Source organism: Hyperoodon ampullatus (genome assembly GCF_949752795.1).
Source record: "Hyperoodon ampullatus genome assembly, chromosome: 2".
Lineage (NCBI taxonomy): Eukaryota > Metazoa > Chordata > Mammalia > Artiodactyla > Ziphiidae > Hyperoodon > Hyperoodon ampullatus.
Window position 1 is genome coordinate 111,133,761 of NC_136915.1, and position 19,318 is coordinate 111,153,078.

Below are 19,318 nucleotides of genomic sequence, written 5' to 3' on the forward strand. Positions count from 1 at the left end.
ACTGAGTCCGCATGCCTAGAGCCCGTGCTCTGCAGCAAGAGAAGCCATCACAATGAGAAGCCCGCGCACCACAACGAAGAGTAGCCCCCGCTCACCGCAACTAGAGAAAGCCCGCACGCAGCAACGAAGACCCAACGCAGCCAAAAATAAAATAAATTAATACATTAATTTTAAAATATATATATAGGGTAGCTACAGTTGGAGTGAACATGCCATTTTGCAGGTAAATGGGACTCATGGTGGGAAACAAGGTGAATTCGTGTTATATGGAGGCAGCTTTCTCACCCAGACCTTATGGCCCCATCATCTTGATTTTCTCCCTCTCTTGGTTTTGGCATGACTTGGCAGAGGTCAATTTTTTTCCTTCCTCCTCTGTCCTCGGAGCTTCTTAGAAAGACAAATAAGAATCCCCACCCTGCTTTATCTTTTGTAGCTGGAATGTGACTGGAATGTGAAAGCTAGAAGAAAGTGGGTAGAACATTCACAAGAACACATTTTCTGCTGATTACCTCCTTTTATACAAGAGGCTCATCTCTGTCTCCCAAAGGAGTAGAGATAACTCAAACCTTAGATTTGTAGAGTTTTTAATTCAGTGACCTCACCCACCACACTTCTCATATCATTTACTATTTCCCAGTTATCATTCACTTATCACCTCCTACCTTTCCTGTGCCACCTACATCACTTCCTTATGTGAATACACTCCATTCTAGCATGCTGGACTGTGAAAGGCCTCCCAGCTGTTCTTTGTCTGGATATTACTTGGTGCTATCATTACCATGTCCAGAGATGCACCAGGGAAGAGTGGTTAAAACCTTAGATGGTCTAGGTTCAAATTCTGCCCCCACCACTTATCAGCTTGGTACCCTTGTCAAACTACCTGTAAAGTAATAGCACCTACCTCATAAGCTGGGAGGAGCAATGAGTTAATATTTGTAAAGCACTAGAACAGAAACTGGATTGTAGTAAGAACACTATTATCCACATTTCTTCTACTCTTTGAAGACCAGATAAGATCCTACCTCTTACACAAAACCTTCTCTGACTAGTCTTGCCCAGCCCACAATGATTTCTTACTCTTTTGAATGTTATAACATGCAAATAGCATCTGGACACAGCTGCAGAATGGAAAGAAAGAAAGAAAGAAGAGAAATAAGCAAGAAAGGAAAGAAAGAAGGGAAAGAAAGAAAGAAAAAGACAATATCTGAGTTCAGATCTTGACATTGTCACTGTGGGACTTTGAGAGAGTTACTTGAGTCTTAGTTTTGTCATCTGTAAAATGGATATTATAATACCATAAGAGGGTTACTGTGAGGGCTAAATAAGATAATGTTTAAGAAGTATCTCATACAGGTCTTGACTCATGGTAGACCCTCAATAAATACACATGCGCTTTTTTTTTTTTTTTTTTTTTTGCGGTACGCGGGCCTCTCACTGTTGTGGCCTTTCCCATTGTGGAGCACAGGCTCCGGACGCACAGCCTCAGCGGCCATGGCTCACGGGCCTAGCCGCTCCGTGGCATGTGGGATCTTCCCGGACAGGGGCATGAACCTGTGTCCCCTGCATCGGCAGGCGGACTCTCAACCACTGTGCCACCAGGGAAGCCCCTCACATGCATTTTTAAAAAATACTATTTAGAATTTTGTTTCCCAGATTGCAAAAGTAGAATTATTATAGAAAATTTAGGTAACGTAGCAGTGTGTAGAGAAGAAAATTAAAATAAGCTCATAAACTTCTTTTGGGAGACAACAATTTCCCAGACCAGTAACTCCTACCTTGGAAACTAAAACACACGTGGGTGTATTTCCTTTGGTCTTTGTCTGTGTGTGTATGCAGACACATATTTTAAAAAGGGAAGAATCCCATTATATACCAATTTTGCTGTCTGCTTTACTTTACATAGACAATTCCCCATCTTATTTAATATTCTTCAGTCATGGTTTTCATGAGTCATATAGTATCCCATGTGCATCTACACTTAACTTATTTAACCATAACTGTATAGTTGGACATGGAGGTTTTATTTGGGTTTTAACTATTCTAAAGAATGCTGCGTTAAATATCTTTGCATATGAATCTTTGTCACTATCTTTGATTACTTTGTTACGAGAAATGCTTAAGGATAGAAATATTGGATCCAAGAAAACACATCAGAGGATCCTGGTACCTACTGCCAACTTTTGCCTCCTCCGGAGGTTGTATAAATTACATTCTTACCAACAGTGACCAAGGGTGCCCATCACATCTCACCTTTGCCAATCCTCTGTTGTGTTGTTATTTAACTTTTTGTCTGTTTTATCTATTCACTTGCAACCCGATTATAATCTCCCTGAGCAGGCCCTGTTCTGCTTCTTTATATCTGCCACAGAACTTTGCTTGGTGTCATTCATATAGTCGCCCTCGTAAATATTTGCCAAATGACTGAACTTCTATTCACAACTATTCCTCTGTGGTTAAGAGCCAGAGAAGTTACCTGAACAATCACTTTCAAGTTGGTCGACTTGAGAGAGAGGTTTATATACTTGCCCTTGGTCTCCCACTGAGATGAGTTGGATAGAAAAGTATTAAATCACAAGCAATTGGCTCATGGTCAGGGTCCAAGAGAGAAAATGAGGTGTTTTTCAGGGTCAGCTCTGCAGCATGTTTGAAACTGGCTTTCTGTACTGTTAATTGTTCTTCCTTCACAGCTGGGTGTGGGGAGGGGCAGGATCTGCTTTTACAACTCAGCCCTGTAGCAGAATGAGTGGAATTTTCCAGATGGTTCCTCTTGATGACTGTTGGCATAATTGCAGCTTTGCCCCTGGGAGCCATTAGGCTGTGGCTCCGAAAGCCTGAACGGCTGTTTCAGCAGGTCAGATTGTGGGAGCCCTGTGTTTTTGTTGGCATGGAAAGCCGTGTAGGATTTCAAACCATAAATAGCCTTTTAATTTTCCTTGTACTAGCTCCCTACTAAGTGCTTCGAGCAATGAGGCTAAGGTGAGAAAAAGTATCTTATTGTCCACTTTACCTCTCCTCTCCTCTCAGCGCCACCCCCCCACACACACCCCAAATACAGTGACTCAGATGATTCCCTGGCCAGAGCATCTGAGGCCATGTTCTGGGAATAATACGCTGCTTTAGAAATTTTTAGACTCTACAAATCCACTGTGAAGATGAATGATACTTCCTCTCTCCTAGCCCCAGAGCCCTCTCTCCTGGGATAGTTCTTTCTGTTTTCAGGTAAAGAGGCTTCGAGTGTGAAAGCTTGCTATGGATTTGGGGACATCTGAGCCTATAATATCCCTGTGTTACACTTTCACCTGCCCATTTGCAAACTGAACACCAATTTTATAACACCCAGTAAACACAGTTGCCCCAGGACGCAGGTGGTGTAAACTAAAAGGGTACATTTGGACTGATACAAGTTTGCCTTACTGGGATGGGCCAGTTTGCTTCTCTATTCCCTGTAGCTGTCAGAGGTTATCTTTTAGAGTCTCGTTTCCTTAGAGCAATAATCTCTTTAACCTACAGGTTGGAAGAGTTCTCTTATTTTTTTTTAATTAATTTTTATTGGAGTATAGTCACTTTACAATGTTGTGTTAGTTTCTGCTGTACAGCAAAGTAAATCAGCTATATGTATACATATATCCCCTTTTTTGGATTTCCTGCCCATTTAAGTCACCACAGAGCACTGAGTAGAGTTCCCTGTGCTATACAGTAGGTTCTCATTAGTCATCTATTTTATACATAGTAGTGTATATATGTCAATTCCAATCTCCCAATTCGTCCCACTCCCCCTTCCCCCCTTGGTATCCATACATTTGTTCTCTATGTCTGTGTCTCTATTTTTGCTTTGCAAATAAGTTCATCTGTATCATTTTTCTAGATTCCACATATTAGCAATATTATACGATATTTTTCTCTTTCTGACTTACTTCATTCTGTATGACAGTCTCTAGGTCCATCGGAAGATTTCTCTTAGAATTAAGAATTGTCACGGTGGCAGATGTGGTGGACCAGCATGCCAACTCCTAGTGTGTAGAGGTTGGAAAATGTAAAACTATTTGCCAGACTCCCTTGCAGTTCAGGTTTTGATGTGATTGAGTTTCTGGTAGTGAGATGCACTTCTTTGATACTTGGATGTGGGAGCCAAGTCATGTGTGGAAAGAGGCAGGGTAATGGGTACCCATATTTGGTAGTGTGGACTGTGCCATGGGTTGTGTGGTTCTGGAGCTGCTAGCTTTAGCAACGGCTTCCCAGTTCAGCAGGCAGCTTCCTGAGCCAACAGTTCCCTTGGGGGCCCAGTTCTATGGCACAGATTTGGGAATCATTCCTCGAGTCAGTTCTTTAGCTAGCCAACTCCGCTCCTCCATTTAATATCTTGTAGTAAATCCCTCTCTTTGTAAACCTGCTGACTGATATAACTCTATAGCTGCAAAGCTATCTGTTAACTATAGCTAACAAGATAAGTTGTCTTACCTTGTTCATTTGTTGGCTGAGACAAAATAAAATGGTTGGAATTTTATCTTGGGCCTTGATTTTATTACAGATATCCTTTCCCCAGATAGTTTTGGACTATCCTGTTCCCTTTTGCATGCTTTTCCTTGTGATGGTGGATGACCTTATATTGTTTTGTTTTTTTGTTGCTGTACGCAGGCCCCTCACTGTTGTGGCCTCTCCCGTTGCGGAGCACAGGCTCCGGACGCGCAGGCTCAGTGGCCATGGCTTACGGGCCCAGCCACTCAGCGGCATGTGGGATCTTCCCAGACCGGGGCACGAACTGGTGTCCCCTGCATCGGCAGGCAGACTCCCAACCACTGTGCCACCAGGGAAGCCCGGATGACCTTATATTGAACTTTCCCACAGAGTTATATTGATGTTTCCATCTTCATTGACCTATTTAATTGGTACAATTTCATGTGCCAATTAATACCTCATCGCGCCATAAAAATATAGAATACTGTATTATTAATAAGCATAGCTATTTAATAATAGCTATGGAATGCATATCTGCTGAAGCTTGTAACAGACACAGAAAGGGCTGGGAGAAACATTCTGCTATTTATCAAGACATAAGTACTGGCATTTCATTTTCAACAAAAAAAGCACTACCCCATTATATTATAAATCATGGCTAGCCTATTTCTTGACATCTTAGTACAATCATGGCATCTCATGACAGCTCAAAAAATGTTAATGTTATATTGTTAGAGGCATCACACTAGACTCTAATTTTGATTAGTTGTCTTATGTAACTATTTTTACCCTAGTTTGCTGAAACTTTGTTATGAAAAATGGACTCAGACATCTCAGGCATACAAAGTGCTGGCTGGAAAGGCACTGATTTAACTGGGCAGGACTATGCTCAGGAATTATAAAGGTGGAATATACCCTGAAGTGCCTTCTTTTAATCCTTGGAGTTGTTGTCCTTCAGCTAGGAACAGCTACAGGGCAGATCAATTTGAGAAGTTAGACTTCAAGCCTGAGTGGAGAGTGCTTTCCCATTTTGCAGGTTCTGTGGAAAGAGCTCTGCCTTGCGCTAGATGCTTAAGGGCATGTGGGCTCTTTGTGAATGAAGCAGGGAACAAACACTTCTGAAGAAGAACAAACATTCTGTCTCAAATTCAGAACTAAAAAAGGAATTTGTTTATTGAGGGCAAGGGGATGCAAGCAATATAAAAATCAAAAGCTTATCTGGCTTTAACTGACTTTTCTTTCTCTGCTTCTCAAGGTGGAGCTGGATTTTATTTGTACATTTTCTAAGGGTCCCAATCTGCTCAGGAAATCCTTATACAGGGGTAGCTGTGGGGCAGATTCCTTAAGTGACCCTTTATGAGAATTCTTATCAGGGTGGGAGTAATTGTTCAATGCTGCCTACTTCTTTCCCTTCTGCTTCATGTGTACTACAAAATAGTCATTGCATGCGATGGTGAGCCCAGCGATTAGTGAAAAGAAGCTCTGGAAGCCCACTTTGCCGTCTCGGCACTGGTCCAGGTCCTTCATTATTTTGTCCACAGCCAGAGGGTCTTTTTGATTCTGAAAAAAAAAGGACAGAGGCAAGAAATATGAGTCAGTGGTTGCAATGACGAGCTTCTTTGATTTGTACTGCTGACAGCTATATATATAATCTCCTAATTATTTGAATTCCTGCTTTAGGTCATAGTGATCTTTGGAGGTCATCTAAATGTATTTTTCTGCTTTGAGGGAGCATTTCAGTAAATTCATATTTATTTCAAGCTAGGAAAGAGGTTTCCATGGCACTCTTGTATATAACTCAGGGACTAGAAACAGCCTATTTCTAGAAAGAGGAGATTCAGTGCCAGAGAAGGGAGACTCACGACTCTGAACTCTCAATCCACTTAGAAACCAGCATGGCCTTCTGACATGCTTTACTTACAGTCCAACTGTTACCACAATTTTCAGAATCACAAAATTCTGTCTGAGAACCACCCTAAATTCCCCCATTTTTCAGTTTAAACTTATATTCTCTTGACAAACTTTCATTCCTGATAGCATGGTCAAGTCCTTAAAGAAGGAAACTCCTATGAAAGACCTCATGCGATTATTTAGGGAGTAAATTTCAGATCATTGTCCTATGGATTTTATTTTATTTATTTATTTTTTTGCGGTACACGGGCCTCTCACTGTTGTGGCCTCTCCCGCTGCGGAGCACAGGCTCCGGACGCGCAGGCTCAGCGGCCATGGCTCACGGGCCCAGGCGCTCCGCGGCATGTGGGATCTTCCTGGACCGGTGCACGAACCTGTGTCCCCTGCATCAGCAGGCGGGCTCTCAACCACTGCGCCACCAGGGAAGCCCCATGTCCTATGGATTTTAAAGAGGTGTTAATGATGCCCTGGGGTTTGTTAGGTTTAAAGAGTTCAGGCAGATGTTCCTCATTTCTTGGCACAGCTGAGGCCAGTCTAGGGTGGCTTCATATCATATTAGCCAGGTGACCTTGAGTAAGTCACACAGCTTGGTGGGCCTTCATGTAACAACTAAGAATTGAGGTTGGACTAGAGTGTTTCTAAGATTGCTTCTGTTCTTAATAAGTTGGTCAATCTATGCCATCCTATACTCTTTGCTGGATGTACTCTTTGTTTTACACTGGATGTACTTCGAAAGCAGTATGTGTGATGGAGTTATAAAACTCCCCATGATTCTCAGTGCCTAGCATGAATACATGGAACTAAGATGAGCACGTTAAGATCCCCTTTGTTTTTTCTTTTACTCTGTTTTCAAGGTGATTGGCTTGATCATTCCTTTTCGTAGTGATGATGCTTAGAAGTGGGAAAGTGTGGTTTCTCCTGTAGGGTCCATGCCATCAACCAGAGGGAAATATGGCCCTTTACAGGTGTTAAAGGACTCAGGTAAAATATTTATGAATTTCATTGATTGTATAAATGAGTGAGGGAACTGATACTCAGTGTCTCAAGTGTGCTGGATTTTTATAAACTGCACTCAGAAATCCCTTAAGGTAAAGCAGCAGCATTTCCTACACGCCCTAAGCAATCATCTATAACCTGTCTATGCAGCTACCTCTGCTTTGGGTGGGTTTCAGTTAATTCTGGCCTTAACCCCAGCTTCCTGGCTGTGGTCAGAAGGAGTGAAATTTGGATGACGTAAGGGGTCAAGTTTAGAAACAAAACGATCTGTGAATGCAGCGAGTGTGGGTGTGCTTGGAATTATGACCCCATGCTTAGAATAAATTATACTGCCACGTTCAGTACTTGGTACTGAACACTTTATGTTTACCAAGCCACAAAGCCTTTAGGGAGGAAGGATCTTCGTCTCATGTGATATCATCCTGGCTTCTAACTTATGCAACAACACAATTAATGAGTGTTCAGAAGTAGACCGAGAACGCCTTTGTTTGTGTGATGGGCAGGTTTACAATGAGCACATTTTGTCCTCGAATTTTATGCTTGCCTGGAAGGATCACAGAAAGTGAAAGTGGTCTTGGAGATAATCATGTCCAGCCTCTCATTTTCCAGAGGCAGGAACTGAGGCACAGGAAGCTGAAGCAACCTTCCCAGTTAGGGTCCTGGTCTGGGGCTCTATCCCAGAACTGTACAAAAGCAGAACAACAGTATCCTCTAACTCATTCTGGGATAGAATTGTGGTAACTGCAGCTCTGAGATACTAGTTAAGCTATTTCTATCTGTTTATTTGACTGGTATTGATAACATGTAAGTCATCATGTACTACAAAACCCTATGTTTAATGAGTCAGGAGTCAGGGGCTTGATTAATGCTGTTTACCAGGCAGATGACAAGAGGCAGAACCCTGTCTTTTACCATCTCCTCCCTTTGCCCTTTAGAGGCTAATGCACACCAAACACAGTACTGATCCCTTCAAATGACTCTGGCTGTGGCAGGGGGAGAAGGGCCTGCATTTCAATCTAATATTTTGTTAGGCAATGTTTCACCTTCAGTGAAACGCAACAACCATCTCTTGAGGGCCTATGATGTAAAAGGGCAACTGTGCCTTGTTGCCTAATGTCCTGAGTGATGTATCTGAGCTCATGGCAGATCCTCTTCTGGTCTTCACGGACCCCTCGATCTGTCAAAGGTGAGGCATAAACTCAAACCGCGCTCCTGTGTTCTCATTGCATTTTCAATGTGAAAAGCAGTTATTTCTGGAGTGCCGCTTGGCTCTCATTCAGCAGATGCTTGACACCATTGCTTTAGAGCAGTGTTGGAAAAAAATTTTAAAGCCTTTATCTAAAGGGATTTAGTTTAAGAAGGGAGATTCAGGTTGCTCAAAGTGGATGTGACCAGGATGTGGTACCTCCAGTGCCAGGTTTATGGGCCTGAGGGCAACAAGGCAACCTGGTTGATTACTCTGGTGAAAGGTCCTCTTTCCTGAAACTCTGTTTCAATGGACACGGATGACTTCTAACACCTCGCATTATGGTGATTTGTGTGTAGTCTCATTTCACTTCCAAACTGTAAGCTCCTTGAGGGCAGGGGCTGTGTCTTCTTTACCTTCTGTTTCCTCCCTTGGTATCTTACAAACAGTAGGCATTCAATAATGTTTAATAAGTAAATGAATGAAAACACCTTTCTAGTAGTGACTTCCACAGGGAAGGGCTGGAAAGAGGAAGGGAAAGGAACTAGGGCCCAGAAGCATTGATTTTTTACATCTGGTTCTGGTTCTTTCTGAGCCTTTCAACACTTACTTCCAAAAATCCAGGGAACTCCTTTTCCATGAGTACTCTCAGGTCCTCCTTTGTTAAGTAGCCTTTATCCCCAGCAAATTTGTGAAATGTGAACATCATGGTTTCCATGGCGTGTTCCATTTGAGAGGGCATTTTGGTGAGGTCTGTTGGAAGCTATTAAAGGATGTAAAGAAACAATTTATGTTAACTTTTAAGTGACATGAATTACCAGTCTTTTGAGAATGATTGGAAGAGGGTGATTAGCTCATTCATTCAATCCTTTTCAGCTGTAAAATTCAATGAATATAAGAACCAGTTCACTCAGGTTTTATGCCTCCTGCTGATGAAAATAGGCAGTTCAGGTATTGGTGCTCTGAATAAGGGATTTATCTAGTTGCCCGCTAATTTTGCATAAATCACCAAATGAAGAGTAAAAACACTAATTATTTGGAAAAGCAAGATCAGTGCCCCTCCTTTTAACTGACAAAGCACCTACTGAAAGAACAGACGTTTCTCTGTTTCTCTTAGCACTGGTAAATGGGACTCTTCGATATGGATATGGCTGAATACCAACAACCCACACAATCAAGCCTGGTTAATATAAAAACTTCAACTCTCCAAACTTAACTAGGTAACCTTGTTCAGTCATTCTAGGGTTTAGAAATCTGCTTAAAAATGAATTTTGTCTCCTGAGCATGTATTGGCCTCACTGCATGGCTTGCGGGATCTTAGTTCCCCAACCAGAACTGAACACAGGCCACTGCAGTAAAAGTGCTGAGGCCTAACCACTGGACCGCCAGGGAATTCCATGTATTTTTTTTTTTCTTTTGCGGTACGCAGGCCTCTCACTGCTGTTGCCTCTCCCATTGCGGAGCACAGGCTCCAGACGCGCAGGCTCAGCGGCCATGGCTCACGGGCCCAGCTGCTCCGCGGCATGTGGGATCCTCCCAGACCGGGGCACGAACCCGCGTCCCCTGCATTGGCAGGCGGACTCTCAACCACTGCGCCACCAGGGAAGCCCCCTCCATGTATTCTTTACTAAAGTTCTGAACTTGTTATTGATTGTAACAAAGACATTTGTATCTTTGGTAGTAACATGCAGTTGCCCTATCCAAATAAAAGCTACCCAAAGCCCATTATCTACTTCCTTGAGAAGGAACAAGTAATAGTATATCCTAATTCCTTTGGGGATCTGATATATTTTTGGCAGCACTAGACAAAAGAGCTACTCTCACAGTCTGAGGTGCAGTGGGAAAGGAAGAGCTTTTCATTGTGAATAGTTTAAAACAAAGGTAAGGGACGTCCCTGGTGGTGCAGTGGTTAAGAATCCACTTACCAATGCAGGGGACACGGGTTCGAACCCTGGTCTGGGAAGATCCCACATGCCGTGGAGCAACTAAACCCGTTTGCCACAACTACTGAGCCTGCGTGCCACAACTACTGAAGCCCACACACCTAGAGCCCATGCTCCGCAACAAGAGAAGCCACCGCAATGGGAAGCCCGTGCACTGCAATGAAGAGTAGCCCCGCTCACTGCAACTAGAGAAAGCCCACCCGCAGCAACGAAGACCCAACACAGCCAATAAATAAATAAATAAATAAATTTAATTTAAAAAAAAAGAAAGGAAAGGATGTGTCAGATCATTATATTCAGGTATAATAATCTGGGGGCATATGTCTCATCAAGACCCAATGCCTGGTACTTAATAGGAGCCCAATGAATTTTGCTTAACTGGAAGGCATGCTTTAGCCAGAATGGAGTAGCTTTGGCTAACACCATCTAAAATCACTACTGGATAGGAAACAGGTGAATTTGAATTGAGACTGTAATATACCACTCAAAAAAAAAACACACACACACACAAAAAAAACCATCAAGAATAAGTTTAGAGCAGAGATTGAAGAAGAGGCTGGTAACTTCCCCTGAAGAGTCTCAACAGGAACTGGAGACATGCTTTCAGTCTGGTTCCTTCCGCTGACATATGCGTACTCAACACAGATCCGTAAATGCTGTCTGTTACAGAGAAGGTGGAGTTGGTGAACATGAGGATTGAAAAATTACACTTTAAGCGTCAAAAGTTCTACCCCTTAATCTCCAGAAAAGTACAGGAATCAGTATGCCAAAGAATGCTATACTCTAGAGAATGCTATAAACCAGAATCTGGCATGATTCATCTGGAAAGCAGTTCTCTTGGAGAGAGCAGCCAATTCAAGGTCCACTGTGGGATGAATTCCAGGGGAACCACACCCTTTCCCCTCTCTCCTGACACAGCCAGGATCTGGCTTCAGATGGCAGTGGGCTTAGAGGGAGTCAGCCTTGCCTGGATTGGCTCTGGAAGTCCAGCAACATAAGAGAAGTGAACTGAATGAGTCACCTATGGGAGAAGGCTGTGGCATCCCACACCAGTTCTGAAATATCTCAGGAAAGGAGTCAGCCACCACAGAGGTTTAAAAATACCCGTGCCCAAGCTCAAGTGGCAGAGCACTTCACAACAAATGCCCAAAGATCCCAGAAACTGGAACTGGCTGTGGGACACCTAGTTCACATTCTTCACAGGGCAGAGCAGAAGGAAAATGCACTGCAAAGCCAGAGAAGTAAGAAAGGGAATACAGCAGGGTAAGGACCCCTAAAATAGGAAACAGGCTAATTTAGGAACCTCTAAGAAATACAACTTGTAAGCTGAGGAAGTCCTGGCCACCCCTGAATACCTTCTTCAAGAGAGTGAGGCCAGTCTTCCTCTAGTGAGCACTCAGGTCACTCCAAACCCAGCCCGGGATTGTCTATGCTCAGTCTGAAGTGCCAGAGCTTTCCTGTCCCACTGGATCTCCCTCTGCTGTTTACTCAGCACATGGGCCGTGGACACAGCAGTCAGCACAGACTCCCTGTTTGTTCTGCAATAAGAATGTAGATCAGGGGCTACTCAGGAGATCTAAGGTTGTGAAAGTGAAAACAGCTTTGAAAACCAGAGATGACCACCCTCTCATCAGTAACCAGGGCCCCTGAGGGAACAGACCTGGGCTACGAGAAAGTTATTCCGTTTTGAAGGTGAAGCCAGTACACTGGTTTTAAAGTAAGATGAAGGAAAAGGGGAAGATGTGATTAATACTGTTCTTTTGGCTAGTGGATGAATCGAACAGCTCTTCCAGAGTGCAGCAGTTGACTTACTGAGTCAGCCTGCCCGGCCCTCCCATTTTGGGCGGGGCTTGCCCAGCCTGGGCTGACGGAAGCACTGACCATTGGTTGCTAAAGCAGCAAGCAGTTCAGGGACTTGAATTCGCCGTTTCCTCAGCCCCAGAAGAGTCCCACCCCGGGACTCTACAGCTTCTGGCTCGGAAACACTTCCAATGGATAGCCTTGGGCCTGGGGTTGAGAGGCTGCAGCGTCCCCTCTGTTCCCCAGACAGCCTACTCTGGCACCTGAAACACTCCATCCGTTTAATCATTTGCCCGTCTATCTTAGATTTAAGTTCCTCTAGGTTAAGAACTGTGAATTATTCAGTTCTATCCACGAACAACTAAATAGTGGTTTAGTGTTTGCTAATGAGTGAATGAATCAATCAAATAATTCCCTTGGCCGGAGCTGAGGTGCAGGTGTGACTACCGGGTCTGGGCTGAAACCCTTGAGGCTGGGAGCTCTGCGGGAGGAGGTGAGGGCTGGGAAGGGCCGGGAAAGGGGCGGCCTATGAATGAACCGCAGAGTACATCCCATAGGAGAGTACATTCCATAGCGGAGGAGAAAACGGTGTATCCTGCTAAACAGGTCTGGTCACCCAACACGACTTGACTTTTCTTTCTCTTCTCACTCTTACCGTTTTCTTGAGTTTTGGTTTATCCCACTTTACTGCTCTCTCACTGTGAGCTCCACAGGCTCTAACTGCTTCATCATTCACTCACCTTTTATTGAATCATTTTATTCTGATGTCTGTGTATCTCCTACACAGGTCTGAAGAGTGGAAGCTCACGTGTCTTTCTTTGTGTAGTTTTCTCTTCCGAAAAGAATTCTGAGCTTTACAAATTTAGTTACAGTGGTGGGAATTCAATTTTCCATTTTTTCTGTTCCTTCACCAAACACCTACTTTGCATGACCCTGTCACGGTGTTAGGCACACGTGGGTGTGCTCTCCACCACCTCTGTCCCATGATGCTTGCCTCTGGGGAGTTCACCAGCTAAGGTCATACTATTTTAAAATATGGCCTGAATTCTAGTTAACTGTGTTTGTTTCTTTCCGCACTAAACTGTGGGCTCCAGTAGCAGGGTCCCAGAAGCTAGCGCCCTGTCCTCAGAGCCTGCTCAATGAATCAGTAAGAAGGAAATTGACAATAATGTAAATTTTGATCCTTCTGGGAGTAGCAGGGAAGTAGGAGGCCTCCTTAGAAAAGTGTCTGCTTCTAAGCAATACCAAATGTTTGCTCTGGACTCATGCCCAGATCCAGGTCATAATTTCAAAAAGGAGACTTCCAAAGAGCAAGAAGTCTGATCTACTTTGCTCTTTCATGTCTTGTCCATACCCTACTTTTCTTACAGCCCACCCAGAAAACAATTGGCAGAATGTCAGTAAAAACAAACATCTGTTATCTAAAATGTGTTTTAGGTTTCCTTCCTTTTGCTTTGAGGAATTTAAAAAGAAAAAAATTGGGGGTGGGGTGGGGGGTGGGATGGGGAATTGAACCCAGAAGGCATTCTTGATTTGATCCCTAAAGGGAATTCAGAAGAAGTGAGTGGAGGCAATGAATCTGATCCAGGCTGTCTCTCTCACCTTTCACCAAATGTAAAACTTTCCCACTAAAAAAAGTGAGCAGCAAAAGAAAAGCTCTAGATGCAATCCAATAGGAGAACTCTGAAGCCGTCTCTACCCTAAAAGAGTACATCCAGTTTTTCTTGAAGAGTTGTCAGGCATCACCAGAACTGGCAAACAATAGCCACTGTGACAACTGCTATTAAACCCACTGAAGGGCTAGGAAGTGCTGAAAATTGTTAAAAATAAGCAAATTCATTATTTTTGCTTTTGATGTGAAATTCCTAAATTGTTGAGTCCCGGGAAAATGAGAAGCTTAAGAAAGATCCTAATAAAAAGATCAGTCTAGCTTTCCCAGCACTCTGAGTGCTAATCTGCACATTATAACTCTGAAAGGATTCCATTGTTTCCCTCAACTTTAAAAGACTGGACTGGATCAAGGCCATACCAAGTGGGTAGGCTCTAAAAAATTCACATTTTTGGAGCTGTCCATGGAAAGCAAGGAGGCACTCAGTCTCAGCTCCACCCAGCACAAGGCCTGACCTCACTGGCGTGGCTGCTGGAGAGGCTGGACAGGGGCCAGACATGGGAGGAAAAGGGGCCATCTGATGTTGTATGCAGGAAAAGCCAGGGAAGACCATCACCTAGAAGTCAGGGTGCTATGCTCAGTAGACCCTCAGGAAAATTTGAAGAACCAAAATAAGAATCTCCAAATGGTGTATCAAGGACCACAGTGAAGAAAGTAGCTTCTGGCTGTCAAGGAAGGAATACATCATTTGGACGAGATGATTAAATAGAAACTGGAGAGGAATCTGTTGGGGCAGGGCTGATGAAGAAATTCCAAATGAGTTATATGAACTCATTCCTGCCCTAATGCCTGTCATTACCTTTTGCAATTTGCTGAATCACGTTGGAGGCAAAGATCATTGACAGGGTGTTGAGACTGGCCTCACCTGAGGTGCAGGATATAAAAATCCACTGCTGCAGGTTGAAACTCAGGCTGCAGGGGAAAAAGCACCTGCAGCAACTGCAAACCTCTTAACGGGAAGAGCTACCTCCTAAATAAAGCTGGGGCAGCCTGCCAGCAGGCATACAAGCCGATAACCTAGCAGCAGTTCTGCCATGGCCCTACCAGTCTAACTGCTGTCTTCACACACAGTTCAGTCAAGAAACCTCTCCTTCAGATTGCGGGCCAAGTCCTGGTGTGACTCACTTCCTCTTGGAAAATGCCCTCTAAGATGGCACAGTTCCCCTTTTCCTTCAGGGAGTGTTCTGTCTGAACCATCTGCAGAATCAATCTGCAACCATCCGGGCCACACCCACATGGCCTCACAACTGAGTCACAGGCCTCCACTAGGAGAATCCGGGAGCCCTTTGTGCTAACCACGCCCTGCAGAAAGCTCCCAGCGAAGGGGGTGGGCTTAACGTATTCCAGAGTCTGGCCCGGGGCTCGGTTGCGCCTGGTACGAGGCTAGCTGCTCTGCTTTCCCCACCACCCCGGCCCAACAAGGCAGATTCCGGGTTTCAGTTAGGCGGAGTCCGGCCGAGGCTAGAGAGTGTGGTATCCAGGCCTGGGGGGAGCGCCCGTCCTCTGGCCAGGCTCAAATTGTGACCAGGTACCAAGAGCTCATTGCACTGGGCCAGATTAGTCTGGGTTAGAAGATCCTTCGTTAAGCCTGCTCTTCCTCTATCTCTGTATAGTTCCACTTGTTTAAGACAGCAAGAAGGGATCCCTTTCAGTACAAAAATCACTCACACAGGTTTCACATAGGCTTCCCTCCCCCTCTTACCCCCACCCCTCAGCAAAACTGCGTTATAAAACTGCGTTATAAAGAAAATAGACCTTCCTCCCTCGGTCGGCAGTAAGAACCTTCCCGTCTAGCAGACAAACAACAGGAAGCCCAACCTGAAGCATCGGGGAGAGGGGCTGAGGGGTGTCCTTTGGGTAGGGAAACCGTCAGCCCTCCCCGAGCCTGCACGGGCCGTCCAGCTAGGAGGTGGCTACGAACATCTGGACAGAGGTCAGCCTGCAGCCGGAGCACACAAAGAAATACGCCGGCCAGGACAGGGGGCCAGAAGCGGGGGTTCGGGTAACTAGGGCGACTAGTCGAAAAGTAGGAAAGTGGGTGTAAAAAAAGACAAACCGAAAGGTAGGAGAGAGCAGACCCCAGGGCACCAACACGGAGGTACAGTAGTGAAGGACAAGGGCTCGCCCCCCCCGCGAGGATCTGGGGGCTCGCGTCTGGGCGGGTCAGGGGCGCTGCTCTCCAAGCCAGGGTGTGGCCCAGATACTTCCCCATCTCCAGCTGATCCTCGACCAAGCCCCCCGGCGCCCGGGACACCCGGCGAAGCCAGCCGGGCGAGCCAGAGCCGCCGATGCGGGGGTTTCCACGGGCGCGGGGTCTGGGGCTGGGGACCGCCTGGGACCGGCGGGCGGAACTCACCGTGGCAGGAGGGGCGGCGGGGACGCTCGGCTGGCGGGGGCGCTCGGCTAGCGGGGACGTGCGGCCAGTGAGCAGAGCGCCGCGGGCTGGGCGCCTTAGTAAGTGGGGGCGGGGAGCGGGGGAGGCAGGAGGAGCCTGGCCCAGTGTCAGGGCCTCCGCTCACCCCACCCCTTCTCCTCCCTCCTCTTCCTGCCCCCGCACTCAACACTCACACCCCGGGCGCAGCGCACACACCCTTCTTTCGCTGTGCGGAGGAGCGTCGCTCCAGGGCTCCCCACCGCCCCCAGTGAGAGCAATACTGTAAACTTCTCTTCCTACTCAAATGCTCTGGAATATTTTAGGACATTCCCACCCTCGGCCATGCCCTTCCTCTCGGGTTTGGTTTTAGAGAGCGAGTGAGTGTGCAAATCCAAGAATCCAGCCATGCTGCGGGTGGGGCGCGCTGGCCCAGAACCAGATTGTAAGCGCTTGTCCGTAACCTACAGGTCTAGGAATTATTTTCTAGATGATACTACAGGGAGGGGCTCGTGGAGTCCTAACGACCGCGAGGGCGTCAGACTTGGTTGGTTTCAGATAAGGCCCTAGGAGGTCAGTTGGGAGGGTCTCCAAGGCCTGGAACCCCTGTCCACGGGCAGCTCTCAGAGAAGCCGAGTTCCCTGCCGGCGCCTGCTCGCGGAGTGGAGGGGGGTGGTTGCCGTTTGGTGGCTAGTCAGATCGAGGGCGTTACAAACACTTTGTTGAACTGGAGATTTACCCCTCTTAGTGTGAATGGCTTCCGTCATAGTTGATATTGTTAAAACCTGTTTCAGGGTCTCCTTTTTTTGTCCTGAAATTGGCCTGTTTGGTCCTCAAATTCTTTAGAAGAAATTTAGAGAAAACCTAAGTGTTTCCTAGCTGACGCTATTCCCCCCACCATTTTTAAAAAAATATTTATTTATTTGGTTGCGCCAGGTATTAGTTGCAGCAGGAGGGCTCCTTAGTTGTGGCATGCAAACTGTTAGTTGCGGCGTGCATGTGGGATCTAGTTCCGTGATCAGGAATCCAAGCTGGCTCCCTGTACTGGGAGCACGGAGACTTATCCACTGCACCACCAGGAAAGTCCCCCCCCCCCACTTTTTATTTTAATTGTGGTTTAGGGTTAAATGCAAACTACTAGCAGCTGTTGTTGGAAAAGGGCCCAGTCCCAAGTCTTGGGTTTTCCTTTGTTCCCAGGGGAGGTCCTGGGAGGAGTGAGTGATCCCAAAGGAATGAGCAGACTTGGGGAAGCCTCCAAGTGCCTCCAAGTGACTAATCTTGGCAACTTGGATTTCAGCTCTCACTCTGCTGGGTTCCTGCAACATTGGTGCTGAATGTTCAGGGGGGCACTCCTGCAAAAAACATAGGCTTCCTAAGTTCTTCCTAGGCCCTAGGTTACAGTCAAGAATGGAGAAAATTCTAGATCTCTTTAGTTCCAGGAAATATGCAACTGGGTTTAGAATGAGAATACCTGAGTTCCGTATACTATAGACTCCTTATTTGATTTCTTCATTTGATTCACAAACATTTAGGGATGCTTAATGTATGTGCTAGGGCCTGGGGATTCAGAAATCAAAGAATCAGTCCTGTCTCTCAAAGAGCTTCAAATCTTGTTGGAAGATAGATTAGCAAATGGCTAAAATCCAGTGAGCTCAGTGAATGGTAGAGGACACGAAGGGACACTGTGAGAACTTGAGGAGGGGCCTCCAAGTCCCCATGGAATGGTCGCAGAACAATTCCTGGAGGAGGAACATTTCATAGATGTTCTTCAAATAACAATAATGTTTACCATCACTTTTAAATCTGATTGTAAAAAAGGTTACATTCTTATTGTAGAAAGTTTGGAAAATATACCAATGTATAAAAAGGAAAATAAGATTATTTGTAAACTCATGGACCAAAGAAATACTTTTATATATTTCCTTTGATGGAAGAAGTTTTTACATTATGAAGTATGGGGAAGCCATTTTGGCTTATACATGATTTCACTTAAACTTTATGCTAACTAGAACAGCCTGTTTTGTGGCCAAACATGCATTGTACATCTGCTTTAATCATTAAAGAAAAGAGTGCATTTAAAAAATCAAAATGGAGTAAGTGTGGCTCAGGCATCCTAAATGGAGTTGGGTGGCCATTGTGAATGTGATTTCAGATAGTTCCTACATCGTTAAGAACTTGAATTTTCCGAACTGTATCAGACTCAAGAACACCACCAGCCCCTCTCAAAACAGTATCTGCTAGGGACTTCCCTGGTGGTCCAGTGGTTAAGACTCCTCGCTTCCACTGCAGGCGGCACCGGTTCCATCCCTGGTCGGGGAACTAAGATCCGGCATGCTGTGCAGTGTGGCTAAAAAACAAACAAACAAAACAAACAAAAAACCCAGTATCTGCTAGCAGCTGCCAGCTGCAACCTCATGGTCTTAAGGTGTTCCTTTGTAACTGTGCAACCATTTGGGGCGTTAACCAACCCTTACTTAATAAGCACCCTTACTTCTTGCCAGATCTAATTTTAATTCTCGACAAACAACTTATGTAATTTTGCAGTTTTTGCGTTTATAAGCCTCCTCATTTGTAGTCCAGTGGGACACAATTCAAGTGCTTCTTGAATCTGTGTCTCCCTTGGTATCATCCTCAGTTTGGCTCAAATACAACTATTTTTTATTCCTTGTATAGATTTTTTTGATTATTTCTGTCCATACCTTTTAGTCTTTTTATGCATATATATTACATATATAAATATAAATAAATATATATATAATTTGGGGATTTAGGTAGAATGATTTATTTATTTATTTTTGGCTGTGTTGGGTCTTCGTTGGGTGCACAGGCTTTCTCTAGTTGCGGCGAGCAGGGGCTATTCTTCGTTGCAGTGCGCGGGCTTCTCATTGCAGTGGCTTCTCTTGTTGCGGGGCACGGGCTCTAGGCGCGCAGGCTTCAGTAGTTGTGGCGCACGGGCTTAGTTGCTCCGCGGCATGTGAGATCTTCCC

General features: G+C 45.2%; 1 protein-coding gene across 1 annotated transcript; it reads right to left on the bottom strand.

Annotated features, from left to right (window-relative positions):
* Positions 1–5,602: 5,602 nt before the first annotated feature.
* Positions 5,603–16,390, bottom strand: S100A10 (S100 calcium binding protein A10). Its single transcript, XM_079698223.1, has 3 exons — positions 16,317–16,390; positions 9,159–9,311; positions 5,603–6,015 (listed from the first exon to the last, which is right to left on the bottom strand). Exons 2-3 carry the CDS (start codon positions 9,288–9,290, stop codon positions 5,854–5,856), a joined length of 294 nt encoding a protein of 97 aa, XP_079554349.1. The 5' UTR covers positions 9,291–9,311; positions 16,317–16,390; the 3' UTR covers positions 5,603–5,853.
* Between the last annotated feature and the right edge of the window lie 2,928 nt (positions 16,391–19,318).